The following is a 17,272-nucleotide window of genomic DNA, read 5'->3' on the forward strand; positions in this document are numbered from 1 at the left end:
CAGTGTCTCATCACCCTCATCAAGAATTTCTCTCTTAAATCCAGTCTAAATCCATAATCTTTCCATTTAAAACCATTGCCTCTTGTTCTGCCACTACATGCCCTAGTAAAACATCTCTCTTCATCTTAATTGTAAGCCCCCTTTAAGTACTAATTAGCTACAATAATGTTTCTCTGGAGCCTTCTCTTCTGCAGGCTGGACAACTCCTATTGTCCCAGTCTGCCTTTACAGCAAAGGTCTTCCTGCCCTTGAATCACTTCAGTGGCCGTCCTGTGGACCCATTTAAACAGATCTGAGTCTGTCTCATGCTGGGGGCCCCTCAGCCAGCCCTTCATGCAATATTCCAGGTGAGGTCTGAGAAGAGCTGAGAGGAGTGGTTGGTACACTAAAGGGTTGTGTTGCAATCCAGAGGGACTTGGACAGGCTGGAGATATGGTCTGACAGGAACCTCATGAAGTTCAACAAGAGGAAGTGAAATGTACTGCACTGGAGAGGACAAGCACCAGTACTGGATGCTGTCCAGCTGGAAAAAAGCCTTGTGAAAAAGAACCTGAGGCTCCTGGTGGACACTAAGTGAATTGTGAGCCATCCTGGGCTACTCTAGGAGAAGTACTGCCCACAGACTGAGGAAAATGATCCTTCCTCTGTATTCAAACAAGGGTGAGGCCTCATCTGGAGTAGCATAATCAGTGCTGGGCTCCACAGTATAAGAGTCATATAGGTACTGTAAAGAGTACAGCAAAGGCCACCAAGATGATGAAAGGACAGGAAGGGCAGGGAAGGTATAGAGAAGGGCACCTCACATATGAGAAAGCCACAAAAGAGCTTTTAAATTCCTTATGTGAAGGAAAGCTGTGTAAATTGGGAATTCATATATGGCCACGTATATAAATACTGATATAGAGGGCATATTTGCAGGATCAATTATTTAATATGTTACACCTGTATTTACATGTTGAAGAGAATATTAATAATTGACTACACATCTCTTTCTACAAAGAAGTAAGTTAATATAATCTCTAAATCATATAAATACCTAAATTGTATATCTTGTAATCTAAAATTATAAATTTTAGATTGTATATTATTGTAATCAAAAAGCAATCACCCTTCTCTAAGTACTTGTCAGGATTATAACGTTTTTCTAACTTCAGTTGAAGAGATGATGATGTACATTACAGAAAACTGGCTAGTACAGCAATGTACAAATAGGAGAAGATTTTGCCCACTATTTTTCAAGGAACAGAAAGGTATCATATAAAATACATGCAGATATGCAATTACACACAATATTGAAGGAAACAATGCAGTCACCTACTGCATTTGTAAGACATTACAAAGAGATTCTGAAGATTATAAGGACATGCCAAGTTGTTCTTCCATTACAATGCAATTTTTGAAATATTTTACTTCTTGCTAGCAGAATTAATTCTTTATTCAGCAATTAGTTTTGTGAACTTAATCTTTAAGGAAAACTCTCATAAACTTCAAGTCAACAGGAGTAAAACTTCAGAGACTTTCAAAACAAACTGAGAAAGCAAATTCAAGTTCCAACTCAAATTATACTTAAGCTGAAACTCAACCTGTTATCCGGGCAAAAAGGCAAGTGAGAAAATGATGGTTTAAGCATATGTAATGGCACACATCTGTATTTAAACCTGCTTTCACACTAAAAAACAAGTTAATGTCACTACAATATTTTTGCAGTTGCTTACCTGCAAGTTCAATTAAAGAGACAGTTTAAAATGTCCTTATATGGGATGCAATATAGTAGGAAAACACCATTCCCTTAGCAGATGGTGTTGAAGCCAGAAAGAACCTCCAAAACTCTAACATATACCAGAAACATTGTATGTTTGCAGGGCTGACAAACCTTGGGACAAGTAACAGAGCAAGGTCATTCTCAAATGAATGAGAAGGAACAGAAGGAACTCTATGGTACAAGCTGGAAATGAAAGAGGATGAAAAGTGTTTTTATTAGTTTCTCAAAGCTATAGGAGCCAGCAGTAAAACATGTATTAATGCATAGTCTGCCCGAAGAAAATTTTTAAAGACGTCCGATTTGTAGGCTATATTGAGAATTGCCTTCCATTCTGCACATAAATTCTGTATGTTGAAAAGTTTACCTTATAACTTTTCATTATTTCACTTCAATTTCAAGGAGGTAAGTATTCAAATTACTTACCTCCTTCAATGGACAGTCATACTTGCCTCTACACTTACCATCCCATTTAAACTTTGGGACTTGTACACTTGGCATTGGTAACATTATTTCAAAAAAACCCAGAGACACAAAATATCTTTTTTTTTTTTGTATACTTATACTATCAGTCATTTACTCTGTTAGATTCATGAGTTTTTATAATTTTGCATATCAGAATCCTGTAAGTTGTGTATCTAAAATTACCCAGTTTTACAAAGGATCAAGTTAAATACTTTGAAAAAAATCAACTGTGATGCAATTCAGAGTATCTTCAGTCTTTCCATAGATATACCTCATCTTCTCAAAGTTCTCAAAATGTGAACTTTACACCTAAGTTTATCACGTATACTTAATATACACAATTTATTTTCTATGCTTATCCTACTCACCAAATAATTAATTAACAAACTGAATCTTATCCCAACACGATATAAAGCAATGCTAAAAGAAAAATAAGAATAACTGCGTCATGTTTCACAATTCTTTCTAAAAATTTGATCCTGGCTGACACTGATGTGTTCTATATACAATTCCTTATGCATTTGAGGGGTTGTTATGAATCAATAAAATTATGTTATTATATCTTGTCATAGATATAGATGTCTCTCTCTATAGATACAATAAGACTTTCAAAGCTTGTAGCAAGTTTTAAGTAGCAATAGGCACATAGGAAGCAAGATTATAGGCCATCCTAGAGAAACTCCACAAAATTGTAATAAGCGTCTTGCAAAATTCACCATGCAACCAGCTTACAAAATTCAAAATGGAAGGACTCAGATACAAGCATAGAGAATGACCAACCTGATGAGCTCAATCACCACAAATGCTCATGAACACACCATCCCCTGGGCATGTTGTAAAGCCTGTTCACAAACAGTATGCAGGTTGCTAACAGTGCATATTTAGCTGGGTTCCAGCAGTAACAGCAGCTCAGCTAACATGTAACATCTCTTTAAGACAACAGAATTCAACTGTCTCAATCAAATTTATCTAGTACCTGTAAAAGACCTGGCTTGTCACAAACTTAGCACCTTAGTTTAAAACTCTTTGCTTTAAACTGAACTAATACAATTTTATTCTCTCCCAGAAGAAAAACCACACACTTTACCTTCTGAGGTGTCAAAACCCTCTGCCTGAACTTTTCAATTGTCTCTTGACCTGCAGCCGCCCATGCACTAGCAAATGCTTCAGCTTTGTCTTGATCCAGGTGAATGCTTTGGAGCTGCTGTTGCAGTGAAGCAGGCTTCAAATTGTGGTAGACTGCCTGTTAGAGGAAAAATAACTGCTGTTGCCAAGTGCTGCTCTACAGGTCATAGCAGATATGCTCTAGCACAAATGGCCACTGTGTTCACACCAGATTTCTACTAGCAACTCTGCTAGGGGAACTATCTGCATCCTTTTCATCTTAACCCTCTTACTTGGTAAATGGAAAACTGTAACTATCTCAAAATGCAGTATAGCAAATTATTCTTCTCAAGATAGACACACTACAAAAAAAAAAAAAAAGTAGACACAAGTTAGATCTGAGTATATATATATAGGTTTCCACTGTACATAATGGCAAAGCAGCTATCAATGAAAAACAGATAGGCTCTGAATCTAATTGTGACCATCAAGAAAGGAGAACTTTTCCAAATTCACACTATTCAAGCAAAATAAACTACAAGGTAATATTCTGAAAAACCAAGAACAGTTTGCCTAAACTGAATGGGTCAGATATTACCTCCCTACTAGGGTCAATTTTTTTGTGGAAAACACTCTATATGGTTCTTCACTTTCAAAACAGGATTGTGTCACCACCAGGTCAGGTTAAAAAAAGAGGCAACATACACGGCAAAGACTGTATGGCAGTCTTTTAATCTATAATGCCTCCACAGACCAAAGTGCTGTTAAAACAGTTATTATCTGACAGAACAAGCAGTTACTCAAAGAAGCACAGACATCAGCAGGAACACAAAGAATTCTCATACAACATGTAGTCCATCTTGGACTCTTTTTTTTGGCAATATTCTTCCCTCCTTTTTTTTTCTTTAAATGCAAAAGAATCATGAAGAAAATTAACTGCTTTTTCTGCTCATTTTCAATAATTATAATATAAATTAAGCAGTCTAAGGAAATCAGGACAGTAAACAGGTAATTTTGCTGTTCTTCTGAGATGAAAATTAAAAATTCCAGTCTGGAAGTGACCTCAGGTTTTATTTTGATTTTTTGGTGGATGGGAGCCATGAGGAGGACTGTTTGTTTTATTTCTAATGCAGTGGAATGTGTTAATTAAGTGAACTGATCATAAATTGACACATGTAAGAAAGGACCAGATTTAAATCCACCAAAAGACCATCATTATGCATGCCCTCTGTACAAGACTCCACTTACCATATTTACATGAAATGCACGGATAACAGCATAGGCTTAACAATTTAAAACAGATCCCATATTTACTAGGTAATACAACAGCTTCCCAGCTTTAACAGAGTTAGACCAGAGAATCAGAAAACCTCCTCTGTTTACAAGGTGACCACACCATGCAGTCATCCACTCCTCCAAATTCTTGATCTACATTAGTTGTGCCTGTTCACCTCAGTACAGATTGCTTCAGTGCATAAAAATTTTCTGACTCCTAACATAAGTCAAGGTGTGGTCAGTAATGTTATCTAGGATTTTCCTACAAGAACTTAAAAAATTGATATGATGAATAAGAGAGGATAGTATATCTCATAACTATCAAGAGTTCCTTTGGAGTATTGCAGACCTCACTTATATTATTGATATTTACATTAGCTGAAAAACCACTGCACAAAGGCACCTAGTCCCATCCAAATCAAAAAAGCATGAAACAAAAAGCAGTTAAATCATATGTCTGTAGTATATTTTATATGTTTTATAAACATATAAAATATAGTACAGACATATTTTCACTAATTCCTTTTTAATTTCACTTTCCTATTTTTGAAATCTATATAGCTGGAAAAAAAATACATTTTAATGCCTAACAGTGAAAACAAAATACCTGTTCCAAAATGAATGATATAGTTTCAAGAACCAGATGAAGATCCTGTTTTTCCAGTGAAAAAGCTATTTGAAGTTTTTCTTCCTCCTCTTCACTGAAGGTACTTTCAGCCTGAAGCACAAAAATGGTTAGTCCTGACATCTCATTTATGGATCAAGAACATATTTATCAAAATAAAACCTTTCTCCTCATCTTTATAAACACAGTGGCTATCCAGTTGTTTCCAAACAGAAATTACAAAGCAGATGCAATTCCTCTCACTGAAAATCAAAATTAAAAGCCAACACAGTACCACTGGATTATCTGACATACATCAGAAGAAAAAGCTTTCTCTTTGTACCACATAGACACTACAGAAATATTATTCTTTCAATTATCAGATCATCTCCAACAGATAAAGTTAAGGCAAATACAACTGCATTACTTAAATCACACCCCAGAAAGCATATAGTTAAGTTAGTTATGCACACATCTTTCATTCTGGACACCCTTCTAAAAATCACCGATGCTGTTGTGAAGGAAATAAAGCCCTAATGCATATTTATTTTGAAAGTCAAATTTGAATATGTAGCCTACTGTGTTACTGAAGACAACTGAGAATCTGCTGTACTTTTAAAACAGAGCAGTTGTATTTACTTCAGCAACTTAAACAGTAATTTAAAATTCAGATATTGCATTCTTTTAAAACACAATTACTAACACCACATTTAGACCACTTAGTAATCCAAAACTGCAAAGCTAGACAAGCAAAACAATTTAGCTGTCCAAATAAAAAAATGAGTCAATTGCACAAAACTTTCAATGATCACAACGTTTATATCAAGAGGATCAAAATGGAAACATTATTTGAATCATTAATTGTTAAAAGGAAATGCAGAGTTCCCAGCGTCTGCTTTGTTAAGGCAATGAAGTTCATTTCAAGCTTCCAGCAATTTAACTAGTTACTTGAGTACTTTAGAAAGGAAAACTATTCATGAGATTGAGCGGGCTGAATTACAATAACCACTTCAGCGCACATAAATGCCAATTAAAACTGTGAAGAACTACTAAAATGCTATGGAGCAGAGAAAAAACAAACCAAACAAAAAGTTGGTGATGCATTCCTGTTACCTAACAGTTAACATCCATGCAAAACAGAAAACTCTCTGCAATAACAATGGCATCCAAGCTAGTGATGTTAATAGGAAAAAAAAAAAAACAAAAAAACAAATCAGCAGCTAAATCAAATGAATCCTTACAGTCTCACATGTATAATATTTAAAATATTTGCATTTTTTCCATGATGCTCCTGTAATATTTTACCATTTAGCCTATATGCATGTGTGTATAGAAAACAAATTCTGTGTTTCTTTTTATACTTTTTCTAAACACAAAACAATGGAGTAAACAAAATCTGACACCATAAGAAAATGAAACTAACAAAATAATTTCTGATGTAAGATTCATTTTTCATTACAGTTTCCCTAGCAATATTTAGTACAAAGTTTAGAGTTAGCCTGCATTTGACATTTGAGCACTGTGAAATGAAACTAAATAGTGATTTACTTTCTCTTTTTTTATTCATTTTATTTCATTCTGCAATCAATAATCATCTTCTGCAAAGACGACAGAAATATTCACTAAAAGCTCTGGATTTAATTTTTATCCTCAATTCTACAGGTGTTTTTAGTTGATGGACATCCACAAATGCAGAAAAATACACAAAAAACCCATTCAGTGTTTCCTTTGTGTTGTAAAACACAGAACGCATAACATTTTTTAAGAAAGGATGTTCTTTGGTGGGTAATCTTTGAATACTTTCAAGCCTAATCAAGAAGAAAGGTGAATTAACCCATGAGACACAGAGCAGCTAACAAGCTCTGAGTGATGTGCAGGATTTAGAAAGACAAAATACTTGTTGGAAGAATTGCCTTGTTAAGGTTTAAGGCCTGACATGCATCAGTGATCTCAGACCTAAGGGAAGGGCAACAAACCATGGGAAGAAGGATGTACCACCAATAGTGACCACAAAGAACGCAGAATTTATGGGCCTCAAGGACACTTGGCAGAGCTCCCAAGAAAAGGGAGAAACTGATAAAGTCAATTCAGCAACTGTGCTGAAATTAGCTCTTACTGGGTAAAAGGTTAATTCCTGCAGAGGAATCTGCAACCACCGCTCACGAACCACAAACCAAGAAGCTCACTGACTCAAGAGAAAAAAAAAATTAGTAGGTAGACTAATTAGCATGGGAAATGAGAGAATCATTAACCAGTAGAAGACAGAATAATAACTAACAAGAACTATGTAGTTTGTTGCCAATGAACACTAAAGCCTTTTTTTGCTAAGATGTATAAATAGTAAAAAGTTTTGATGCTTGGGGTGCTTGCCTCTGGGAATGCCACTGAAAATCGGGCCTGCAAAATCCTAATAAAGTAATCAATGTCACGCTCGAGTGTGTAATCACCGGCTTTCTGAAAACTGGGTATCCAATCCAATTTTTGATAACATTCTTGAGGGCAGAGGAGGAGTTTGTGCAAATGGCCAAGCAACTCGCGGGTCCTCTGACAGCGCTCTCGGAGGCACCAGCACCTGGAGGCGGGCGGGCTACAACAAGCATCACTAGTTCTTATGCCATACACCTTCTCACGCCATTCGTTACCGGCTTTTACTTTACTCCCCGATACAGTTCTGAAGATGAAGTGATGAATTAAGATCTAAACTCCTTGAGAAGGAGCGGAGCTGGGCAGGGGTTGTGTTCAGGCTCCGCAGCCGCGCTGCCCAAGCTCCGGCCGGGCCCGGCCCCGCGTCCTCCCAGCACCGCCGAGCCCCCGCTCCCGCCCCGCCCAGCGTCCCAGTCCCCCAGCCGGCTCCCCGCGCTAACCTTCAGGTGCAGCTTTTGGAGAAGGCGGGAGAGGAGCCGCGGAAACCGGCCCGGGTCCACGGCGTTGAGCAGCGACACGGCCCTGCGGATGCTGGGAGGAAGGAGGGAGGGGTGTCAGAGGGGCCCTGGCCCCGCTGCGCCCCGGCACCGTGGTGGTACCTACTCCGCTCCGCCCCGCCCCGCCCCGCCCCTCCCCGGCGGGGCAGCGCGGCCCGGCGGGAGCGGCGCCGCCGGAGCGCCGGTACCTGTCGCTCTCCGGAACGATGGGCGCCGCCATGGCTGCGACGCGGGCCCGCCCCCGACGGCGGCCTGGCAGGGCCAAGCGCCGCCGCGCCGCTCTCAGCGAAGGCGGCACGAACCCAGAGGAACACGGAGTGAACTTGGCGGAGAAAGACATCTGGGATCGTCCTGTTTCAGCCCATCATCGGCCACGACCATGTCAGCTAGACTACAGCACTGGAGTGCCACGTCCAATTTTTTCCTTAAACACCCCCAGGGACGGTGACTCTACCACCCGCCCGGGTAATCCATTGTAATGTTTAATCACACTTTCTAAGAAGAAATTCCTCCTTAGGTCCAGCCTTAACCTCGCCGGGCGCAGCCTGAGGCTGTCTTCTCGCCCCGTCGCCGGTATCCTGGGAGAAGGTGCCAACCCCCCCTGCCCCGCTGAGGGCGCTCCCCGCGGCGCTCCGCAGGGATGCGGCTGAGCCTCCGGCGGGCTCGGGTCCGAGCAGCCCTGGCGCCCACCAGCAGGCAGCGGGGACCAGTGCTCATCCTTGAGTCTCATCCCTCAGCCCTCACTGTGTGGTACTGTTCAGTCCCTCAGGCTCCACAAGGACATTTGTTCTCATGTGGAACCGTCAGCCCTAAAATACCTGTCTTCACCGTCCTTGTTTGTAGGCCATGAACTTGTCAAAGCAAGCTGCCACCCTCACAGCAGCAGCGAATTCTTCTGGAGGCCATTGGGATCTACAGTTTCAGCCTTCCCCAGACAACCTGTGCCCAGGTAATGCTCCCAAAGTCCCACACCGTCCCACGCCATTGAACTCCCCTGCATAAGACACAGAGCACACCGTTCCTTGTTTCAGGCCAAGTACAAGGTTCTCAAGCTACATGAACAGAACCCTTAACTTTCAAGCATTGAATTGAGCGTTTCTGCTCCACTTGAATGGATGCAATGTCTGTGAGACCTCTATTTCCCATCAGGTTTGGCTGAAGTTGAAAAACAGGATCAAAGACAATAGGATGAGCAAACAGAGGAACAGGCAGCATACATAAGCCTTGTTTTCCTAAGAAGCCAACTAAAACTATTAAAAGTCTTTTGAAGGCTTCTTCAGAATGTAGCTGCATAATGTGTGTCACAAAGGTAATAAATGGTAATAAATTATAGTAACCTCAAGAGACAGGTGGGAAAAGGTTGGAAGTTTTTGAGAGTACTGTGAAGAAATGTTTTATAAACATATATGCTGAAATCTTGCCTCTGTTTACTGAGGGGAATTTAGTCAGTAGGGTCAACTTCAATATGGTCATTGTTGCAGCCAGAACATCTGAAAAGATAACGTCTGATTAAATAGACTTGGCCTTAAGAAGAAACTTTAGCAGAAAAAAAAAAACCAAACATGAGAGACATGGCCATATTCCAACAGCAGTCTGAAAGCAGAGAATTCCTGCCTGAGACTTAAAACACATTTGTGCTATACTCTGTCCTGTGTAACCCAAAATGTTATTGGATTCCATATCTATCTATGCCCAAATCAGCCCAGTGCCACAGCCAGAAACAGAACTGTGTGGCAGGTGGGGGTGTGCCCTTTAAAATGCTGGAGCCCCCATGCCAAGTGCTCTTTTCCCTCGTGGCATTTGCTCAAGGCAGATGTTGTTTCAGGTAGGTTTTTCTGGGCTCACAACAGCAGCAACCCAAAAAGCTGCATTTTACAATCAGAACCCGTTTCAGAGCGAATTTTGCAACACCTGTCGACTGTGTAAAGCTTGAGCCAGTCAGGGTCCGGTGGCCACACATCAGTGCAGAGACACTGTTTCTTCCCTGCTGCTCCCTCCCAACACCAATGGCTCAGGAATGGTAGCACCAGTGCCAGCAGAGTCCAGTGGATGACAGGAGACAGAGACAGCAGCACCAACACCCAACGAACCAGAGCCTGACTCTGCGGGGCCAGAGTCACACCCAGCAGTGCCCGTGATTTCTGTCTGCCACCAGACTGGCTTTGTAAGCTCCTACCTTCCGAGGACACGTTTGCCACTAGCTTCCCTTTGTCTTTCAAACCACGTTGCCAGCTGTGGGGGCCACCATCCTGGAGGGGCGGTCACTCCACCACTTTAAGTTTCTTTTTTTTCTGGGGGGGGGGGGGGGGGGGCAGTGAGATTTAGCAATTTTGTATCTAAGGGTGACTCACTGCTATTTTTTGCCTGTTGCTGTTTCACATGTCAGTAAACGATTATTTTTTCACTTACATCTACTCATATTAATTTCTCCTTATGGTGGAAACGGACTGGTTAAAGCTAAAGGGGAGATAATTAATTTCAGATTGTCCACTTTTTAAATTGTCTTAAACTGGGACAAACTTTTACCAGAAGCCGGACCCACAGTCACTGTTAGGAATGGCCATTACATTTTCAAGCTACTGTTCTGGGATGAAATACAATTATATTCAACTATTTAATCTGGATTTCTGTGCTCTTATAAAACACCAAAAAAAGCAATATTCTTGCAAGAAATTTGCTTGGCTAGAAAAATGAGTGCTTTGCCCCACACTGAAAAAAAACACAACATATCTTTTTGTTCTAGGAAACCTCCCCCAAGAGCAGAACTTTATAAAGTTTGTTCAGGCAAAATGAGCAAGGGCAGCTGGAAGTCTAAACAATTGCTTACTTATTTCACAAAGTTCCAGTTGGATGTGCTGCTCAGGTTTGCCGCCAGTTCTCTGGTTTTACAACTTGGATCTATTTTAAAGTGCTTTCTTTCACACTTTGCTGCATCAAAAGAATATTTAAAATGAATAATCAGGAGAATGAACATTAAGAATCACCTGGGCAACCTGCTCTAGCTGGACTTGCTTCACACAGGAGGTTTGACTTGTGAGACCTGGAGGCTTCTTCTACCCTGTACAATTCTGTGGTCAGACCCTCACTGAAGAAACACAGGAAAGAGAGATTAAAAACAATAAATAATGAAGCTAACTTGACAAGGTGCTGTCAAGTGCACCATTATACAACTTTTTATCCTAATACCTTTTCTGTTACTAAATAAGAATTCTAAAAAGTTGTGATTTCTCAAACATCCACTCATCTGTTATTGGTTTGCATTTGCACCCGTGTCATGAATTAGTGTTTAAAGATTGTTTAAAGAATTACTGGCAAAATATCAGTAAAAACAGGTTTAATATAATAAGTTCCACAGGCCCTCTGTACTACTTACCAGATGGTCAAGGCACACCGAGGATAGAAAGGGGAAGGATAAAGAGGAATACAGCCCAAAGGCCCAACAGCACTCAATTTAATAGCATTTAAAACTGTAATTCAATTCAACAGCATTTAATTTAACTTATAATATAAGTTAAAGATGTTGTGGTGTAAAGCTAGGTTCTTCCCCTCAGCTGTGACTACTTCCTCCTTGCCTGTCCCCTGCCCAGTTCCGGATTGCTGTATCAAAATCTACATTTCAGGAAGGGCATCATGAGATTGGCAGAAGTTCAAAAGATGCCCTTCAGGCCTGCGGTCATTGGCCTGTCCAGATGTCATTGTTCCCTGAGACCCTCCCCCTCCCACCTGGTTGGTGGCTCACCTGTCCTCCCCCCCCACCTTCCTGTGAGCTTAAAAGGCGTTGCGGCCATGCGGTCGAGGTCTGTTCGGAGCAGTACTGAGATTCTGAACTGTAATACCTTGGAATACACTCTGGATTTAACTTTCCGGCAGAACACACTCTCTTCCTCTTCACTATTGCCTGGACTTTTCTACTAGAGGTAAACTGAGTTCTGCTTTGCATGGGCCTATCTCGAGTGCTTAATACTAACTGCTTGCGAGCCGAAGGTGTCTCTGAGGAGAAACATCCCCAGTAGCCACTAGTAGCTCAAGAGAAAGCAACAAAACAATCTAAGCACTTAAAAATCTAGGAGAGCAGCATTTCTCCCACATTTGGTGTAGCACATGCACACTTGTATGCACACAGACAAAAAGAGTGGGTGCTCTCTAGCAGGTCAGCCCCCAGCCTGTGCTGGTGCTTGGGGTTATTCTTCCCCAGGAGCAGCACTCTACACTTGCCCTCCTTGAACCTTGTTAGGTTTCTCTTTGCCCAGCTCTCCAGCCTATCAAGATTGTACTGAAGGTCAGCACAGCCTTCAGGTGGACCAGCCATTCCCCCCAGTTTTGTGTCATCACCAGTCTTGCTGTGGGTGCATTTGGTCCCTCCATCCACGTCATGGACAAACAGGCTGAGTAAGACTGTACCCAGTATCAATCCCTGGGGAGTGCCACTGACTGCAGACCTGTTCTGCTGGTCATGAGCCTCTGAGCTCTGCCATTCCAGCTAGTTCTTGATCCATCTCACTGACTAGTCCTTTAACCCACATTTCCTGAGCTTAACTTCAAGGATGCTATGGGACACAATGCCAAAAGCCTTGCTGAAGCTGAGGTAGACATCATCCACTTGCGGGGTGCAGAGGTTCAGGGACATCACACCACAACCAATATGATCCAATGAAGCCAATTTTATTAGCCCTAAAAAGAGTATATTTATAATAAATCTCTACTGTCCATGCATGTCTAGCTAATACATGATTGGTTCATCCTAGCTGTTCATGTGTCTAAGATAGGATGCTGATTTGATCACCTAATTTTTCGTGCGTTTTGCTGTGGTCGTCTGGCCCACCCATGACTTCTCTTTTTCCTTACTTTCCCAAGCTCACTGACAAACTTGCTGAGTCCAGTTGACTCTTCTTCCTGTATCTTTTTCAAGGGTATACGACCCCATTTTCTGAATATGTCCATTATTGTTTGTGAACATGTCCATTGTCCATTATCCCAAGCAGGCTGGATTGTTCATCAGCTGAATATGGCCATTGTCCTGCAAAAACTCCTCAATCTGCAAAAAATCCTCAACATTTCCCCAGTTTTGCTTTAGCACAAGCCAGACTGATTTAAAAGAACGGTCAATTAGTTTTTGCGCACAGCGTAGTATGCATGACACTATAAGCAGAAGTGAAAAAAGAATACAAAGTATCACAATGCCAAAGTGAACTAAGTCCTTGAGCCAGCCTGTTATTCCCCAGGATTTTAGCCACACATCAAAGGAATTCTCAACAACTGTGAGCTTTTGCACATTCTCCTTAAGCAGTGACAGTTTCTTGTGAAAAGATTCAGAGTGGTCAGAGAGATTCATGCAACACATCTCGTCAAAATCCTCACACCCATGTCCTTGTGCTAGCAACAAAAAATCTATAGCAGCCCCATCTTGTAGCACAGCGTGGCGTATGCAACCTACATCAGTGGTAAGCTCATTCAGTATTGTAGATGTAATGTTAATTTGCTTTCCTGTCCAACAAGCCAATAGCTTTAATTGTGTAAGGGCCTGTGAAGAAGATATGCCTGGTGCAAAAAGTGATGCCACTATAACTGAAGGCCTATTCCACAATTCTACATTATCCTTACAGCCTGAGCCTAATGAATGCACACTACGTTTTGGATGTTGGAACTTGTGCCTGATGTTAAGCATCTGTTGAATGCTAGGGGCAAACAGTGTCAGTTTCCCAAAATAGCGAGGTCCTCCTAATGCTTTCTGAGGACTTGCAGGCCAAGCTCTATCTCCACAAATGAGAAAAACTCCAGGAGGCAACATGCTTGCTGACTTTTGTTTTAGGGGCACAGACCATGTCCACTTGGCACAGTATGCCGTGGTATTGTAATACCACAAAGGAGCAGGAGATATCCAAGTGCTATTGTCCCCAGGCTTTCCTGACCTCTCCCTTATCAGCTCTTTGCCCTTGTAGTACTCAAAGAACAAACAATAATTTCCTGGCACTGATCCCAGAATATCCAATTCCTTTGGTTCCTGACTGGTAGTGTTTAAATTTTGAATAATTGTAAATGCCTGAGCTCCTAAAGGATTTCTAGGTATTTTTTGTTTTTCACACCAATTTTCTGTGATCATTCCATTTTGATTAGTACACCAATTTGACCAAGCCTTACTTAAATTACCATAAATTTGAGCTCTGGTCCATTTTCTGAATTCTTCCATTGCATCTAAGGGAACTCCAATTAAACAGGTACGAAATGGATCCAAAGGTGTAGCTAGTGATAAGCAAAAGGATTCTTGCGCTGTCCTGTAAGCCCATGTAACCCACATGTTAGCTTGCTGCTCTATATTGTATATTCCCAGCATCTCCTTAATTACTGCACTAAGCAACATTGTTAATATCTGCCAGACCATTGCCATTGTTGCCGTTGTCTATGATCAATGTTGTCTATGATCGATCACGCCTGTGCTTTGCTGTTCCCACTTCCTATCACTGACGTGATGTATTTGCGGTATTGCTATTCCCACTCCACATTTAGTAGCTATTATCTTGCTCCCTAGTACAATTTGGTTTACTAGAGCAATGAAAGAAAGTTTAAACTGCACCCACAGTAACAATCTCTGCTCATGTGTTTCTATCAAAGATACATCCTGGAGAAAACTGATATCCCCCCGAGTTACTCTCTAAAAATTTAGCTAATGCTATTCTTGGGGTAATAGTGTTAAGGCGGTTAGAGCACCTATTGCATATTAGGTTAGTAGGCCTAAATTTTTGCTTTTTCTCTCAAACCAAGGCTAAATTATGTTCTTGATGAACTTGTCACCAAGTTTTTAAGTTACACTTTATACAATGAACCTTAAGCCACAGCTTGCATGCACAACCATGCAGATAACAAGCCTTTTCAATCTGATTTTCAACTTGTGATGGAAGTGAAGGTAAATGGAGTCTGTCTACATCTAACCCGTGTATGTTAAGCCTATGTAGAGTTGCTGGTACTTCCTCAGCATACTACAGCAAACTTGGCAGATATTCCAATCGTTGTTCAGCAGTCAGGTGTTGGAGAAATGGATTCAGGGCTATCTGGAATCGGTGCTTTTTCCAACTCTCCGCCTCTGGACACAGCATGGGTTGATGACGATGGTCTCAGATGGGGCTTCACCACTCGGCTGGGATCCAACAAATGCCTTTATCTGTAAGTAAGCACACATTACCTCTGCCTATTAGTTTTACTGTAGCTGGTCCTTCCCACACCCTGTTTCTGGGCTTTTGAACATGACCTGAACACTGTCAGGCCATTCCTCTCTTGGATTACGTGAGAGGGCATGATGCACAAGAATAGGGGGATCTTCCCTATCTCCTGTTGTTCTAAGGTAATTAAGCACAATCCTCTCTTGGATTATGTGAGAGGGCATGATGCACAAGAATAGGTGGATCTTCCCTATCTCCTGTTGTTCTAAGGTAATTAAGCACAAAGATGGCTTTAGCTGTTTTTTCCTCAGGAGATAACTCTGTTCCCCCTTTTTGTTTCTGCAGCATGCCCTCGAATGTCTGATGAGCACACTCAATAATTGCCTGACCAGTAGGATTGTGAGGAATACCAGTGTCATGTTGAATACCCTATAAATTATAGAAATGCTTGAATCTTAAGGAACAATAAGCAGGACCATTGTCAGTCTTAATTGCTAAGGGGACACCTAATAAGGCAAAACAATTGTAAAAATGTTTTTCAACATGACGTGCTGCCTCGCCTGTTAAAGGAGTAGCCCATATAACACAAGAATAGGTATCAATGCAAACATGTACAAACTTTTTCAGACCAAATTCTGCTACATGAGTTACATCCATTTGCCACAATTACAAAGGTTGAGTACTCTAGGGTTAACACCAGTGCCTAAACCAATGCTATCGTGTTGACAATCAGGACAGGATCGCACAATACCAGAAGCATCAGTAAAGGGAACACCAAATTGTTTAACATTTTAGCAGATTGATGAAGAAAGGCATGGGAAGTTTTAGCCTGCTAAAAATTTATCAGGGTTTGGCATTGGCCAGACAGTGGCTACCCACCGATCAGCTCGAGCGTTACCTTCAGACAGACCAGGGAGAGCTTGATGACTTTGAATATTAGTAATAAAGTATTCCTGCTGTCGTTGATTTAGGTTTTTAACCAATCAGCTTAAAAGGGAATACAAATGCTTATTACTCACCTCCTTGAGTACTGCTCTTTCAAGGTGTTGGACACAGCCAACTACTTAAAGTGAATCAGAAACAATGTTAATAGCCTCATTATACCAATTTTCAAAAACCCAAATCACAGCTTTCAATTCTAATGTCTGCAATGTATCTTTTGACTCTCCAAAAATGACATGCTTTTTCCACACTTTGTCTTGCTGCCAAGTGCAGACAGTCCTTTTTGACCTTTTACCTGCATTTGTAAATACTGTCTACCCAGACACAGTAGACCCAGTCCAATCTCCAGGGTCTGTCCTCCAGACGCTGATGCTCCAATAAAGATAACACCCGGTGTCGTGGGTAAGTGTTTTGAACTTTACCACCATAACCAGCCAAAGCTATCTGAAAAGAAACAGAATGTCTAATTCCCCATTCAAGATACCAGTTAGCCAGGGGTACTACAATTGCATATGGTTCATATCCCCAGATTTCCAATATTCTCCCTCTACCCTTCATAATCAAATGAGTAAAAATTTCCAATCGAGTGGTATTAGTTCTAGACTGTTTTACAGGTAAAAACACCCATTCCAAAATAACGAAAGGATTAGCCCAAGTTTTAACCCATTGACAAATTAAGGCGAAAGAATGCTTGGCAAAGTAGTCATCCTCCTTGCGCAATTGATGATCATCAATTGAACTGGAACGTCCTTGATCAGGCGCTGTGCATGTGATGTAGCAACCTTTGTGGCAATGTGATCCAAGGCCTGCTGTTGTCTCTTTTCCAGAGTCCGGCATTCATCTGCCCGAGATGAAGTACCTAGTAACTGTATTAATGGCTCAAGTTCTGCATTAGTTATCCCACAAATAGTTCTATTCCATTGAACATCTCTGAATAACTAACTTCTGAACATCTTGCACAGTTTTAATTTCAGTGGTAACGGTGAGTTTCTGTGGTTTCACTACAGACTGATCAATCTGCCACCGGAGATATTTCCAATGAGCAGAA

At 41.1% G+C, this 17,272-nt stretch overlaps 1 protein-coding gene and 1 long non-coding RNA gene across 3 annotated transcripts in view; one reads left to right on the forward strand and one right to left on the reverse strand.

Annotated features, from left to right (window-relative positions):
• The window catches only part of COMMD10 (COMM domain containing 10), a 106,884-nt gene extending 98,323 nt beyond the window's left edge, over window positions 1-8,561 (reverse strand). The window contains exons 1-4 of one of the 2 annotated variants that reach the window (XR_007780445.1): window positions 8,317-8,561; window positions 8,072-8,162; window positions 5,211-5,321; window positions 3,312-3,467 (exon numbers count right to left, since the gene is read on the reverse strand). Coding sequence is in view for 1 of the 2 variants with exons in the window: in XM_030237147.2 (XP_030093007.2) it covers window positions 3,312-3,467; window positions 5,211-5,321; window positions 8,072-8,162; window positions 8,317-8,468 (510 nt within the window). In the remaining variant the exon portion in view is untranslated. The remainder of the gene's footprint in view (window positions 1-3,311; window positions 3,468-5,210; window positions 5,322-8,071; window positions 8,163-8,316) is intronic. The other variant, XM_030237147.2, reaches the window with a different exon arrangement.
• LOC108962971 (uncharacterized) lies at window positions 8,463-9,402 on the forward strand. The gene is made up of 2 exons (XR_001991709.3): window positions 8,463-8,593; window positions 8,972-9,402. It is a non-coding gene; the product is annotated as an uncharacterized LOC108962971 (long non-coding RNA).
• Window positions 9,403-17,272: the final 7,870 nt, after the last annotated feature.

This window comes from Serinus canaria, chromosome Z (assembly GCF_022539315.1).
Source record: "Serinus canaria isolate serCan28SL12 chromosome Z, serCan2020, whole genome shotgun sequence".
NCBI lineage: Eukaryota > Metazoa > Chordata > Aves > Passeriformes > Fringillidae > Serinus > Serinus canaria.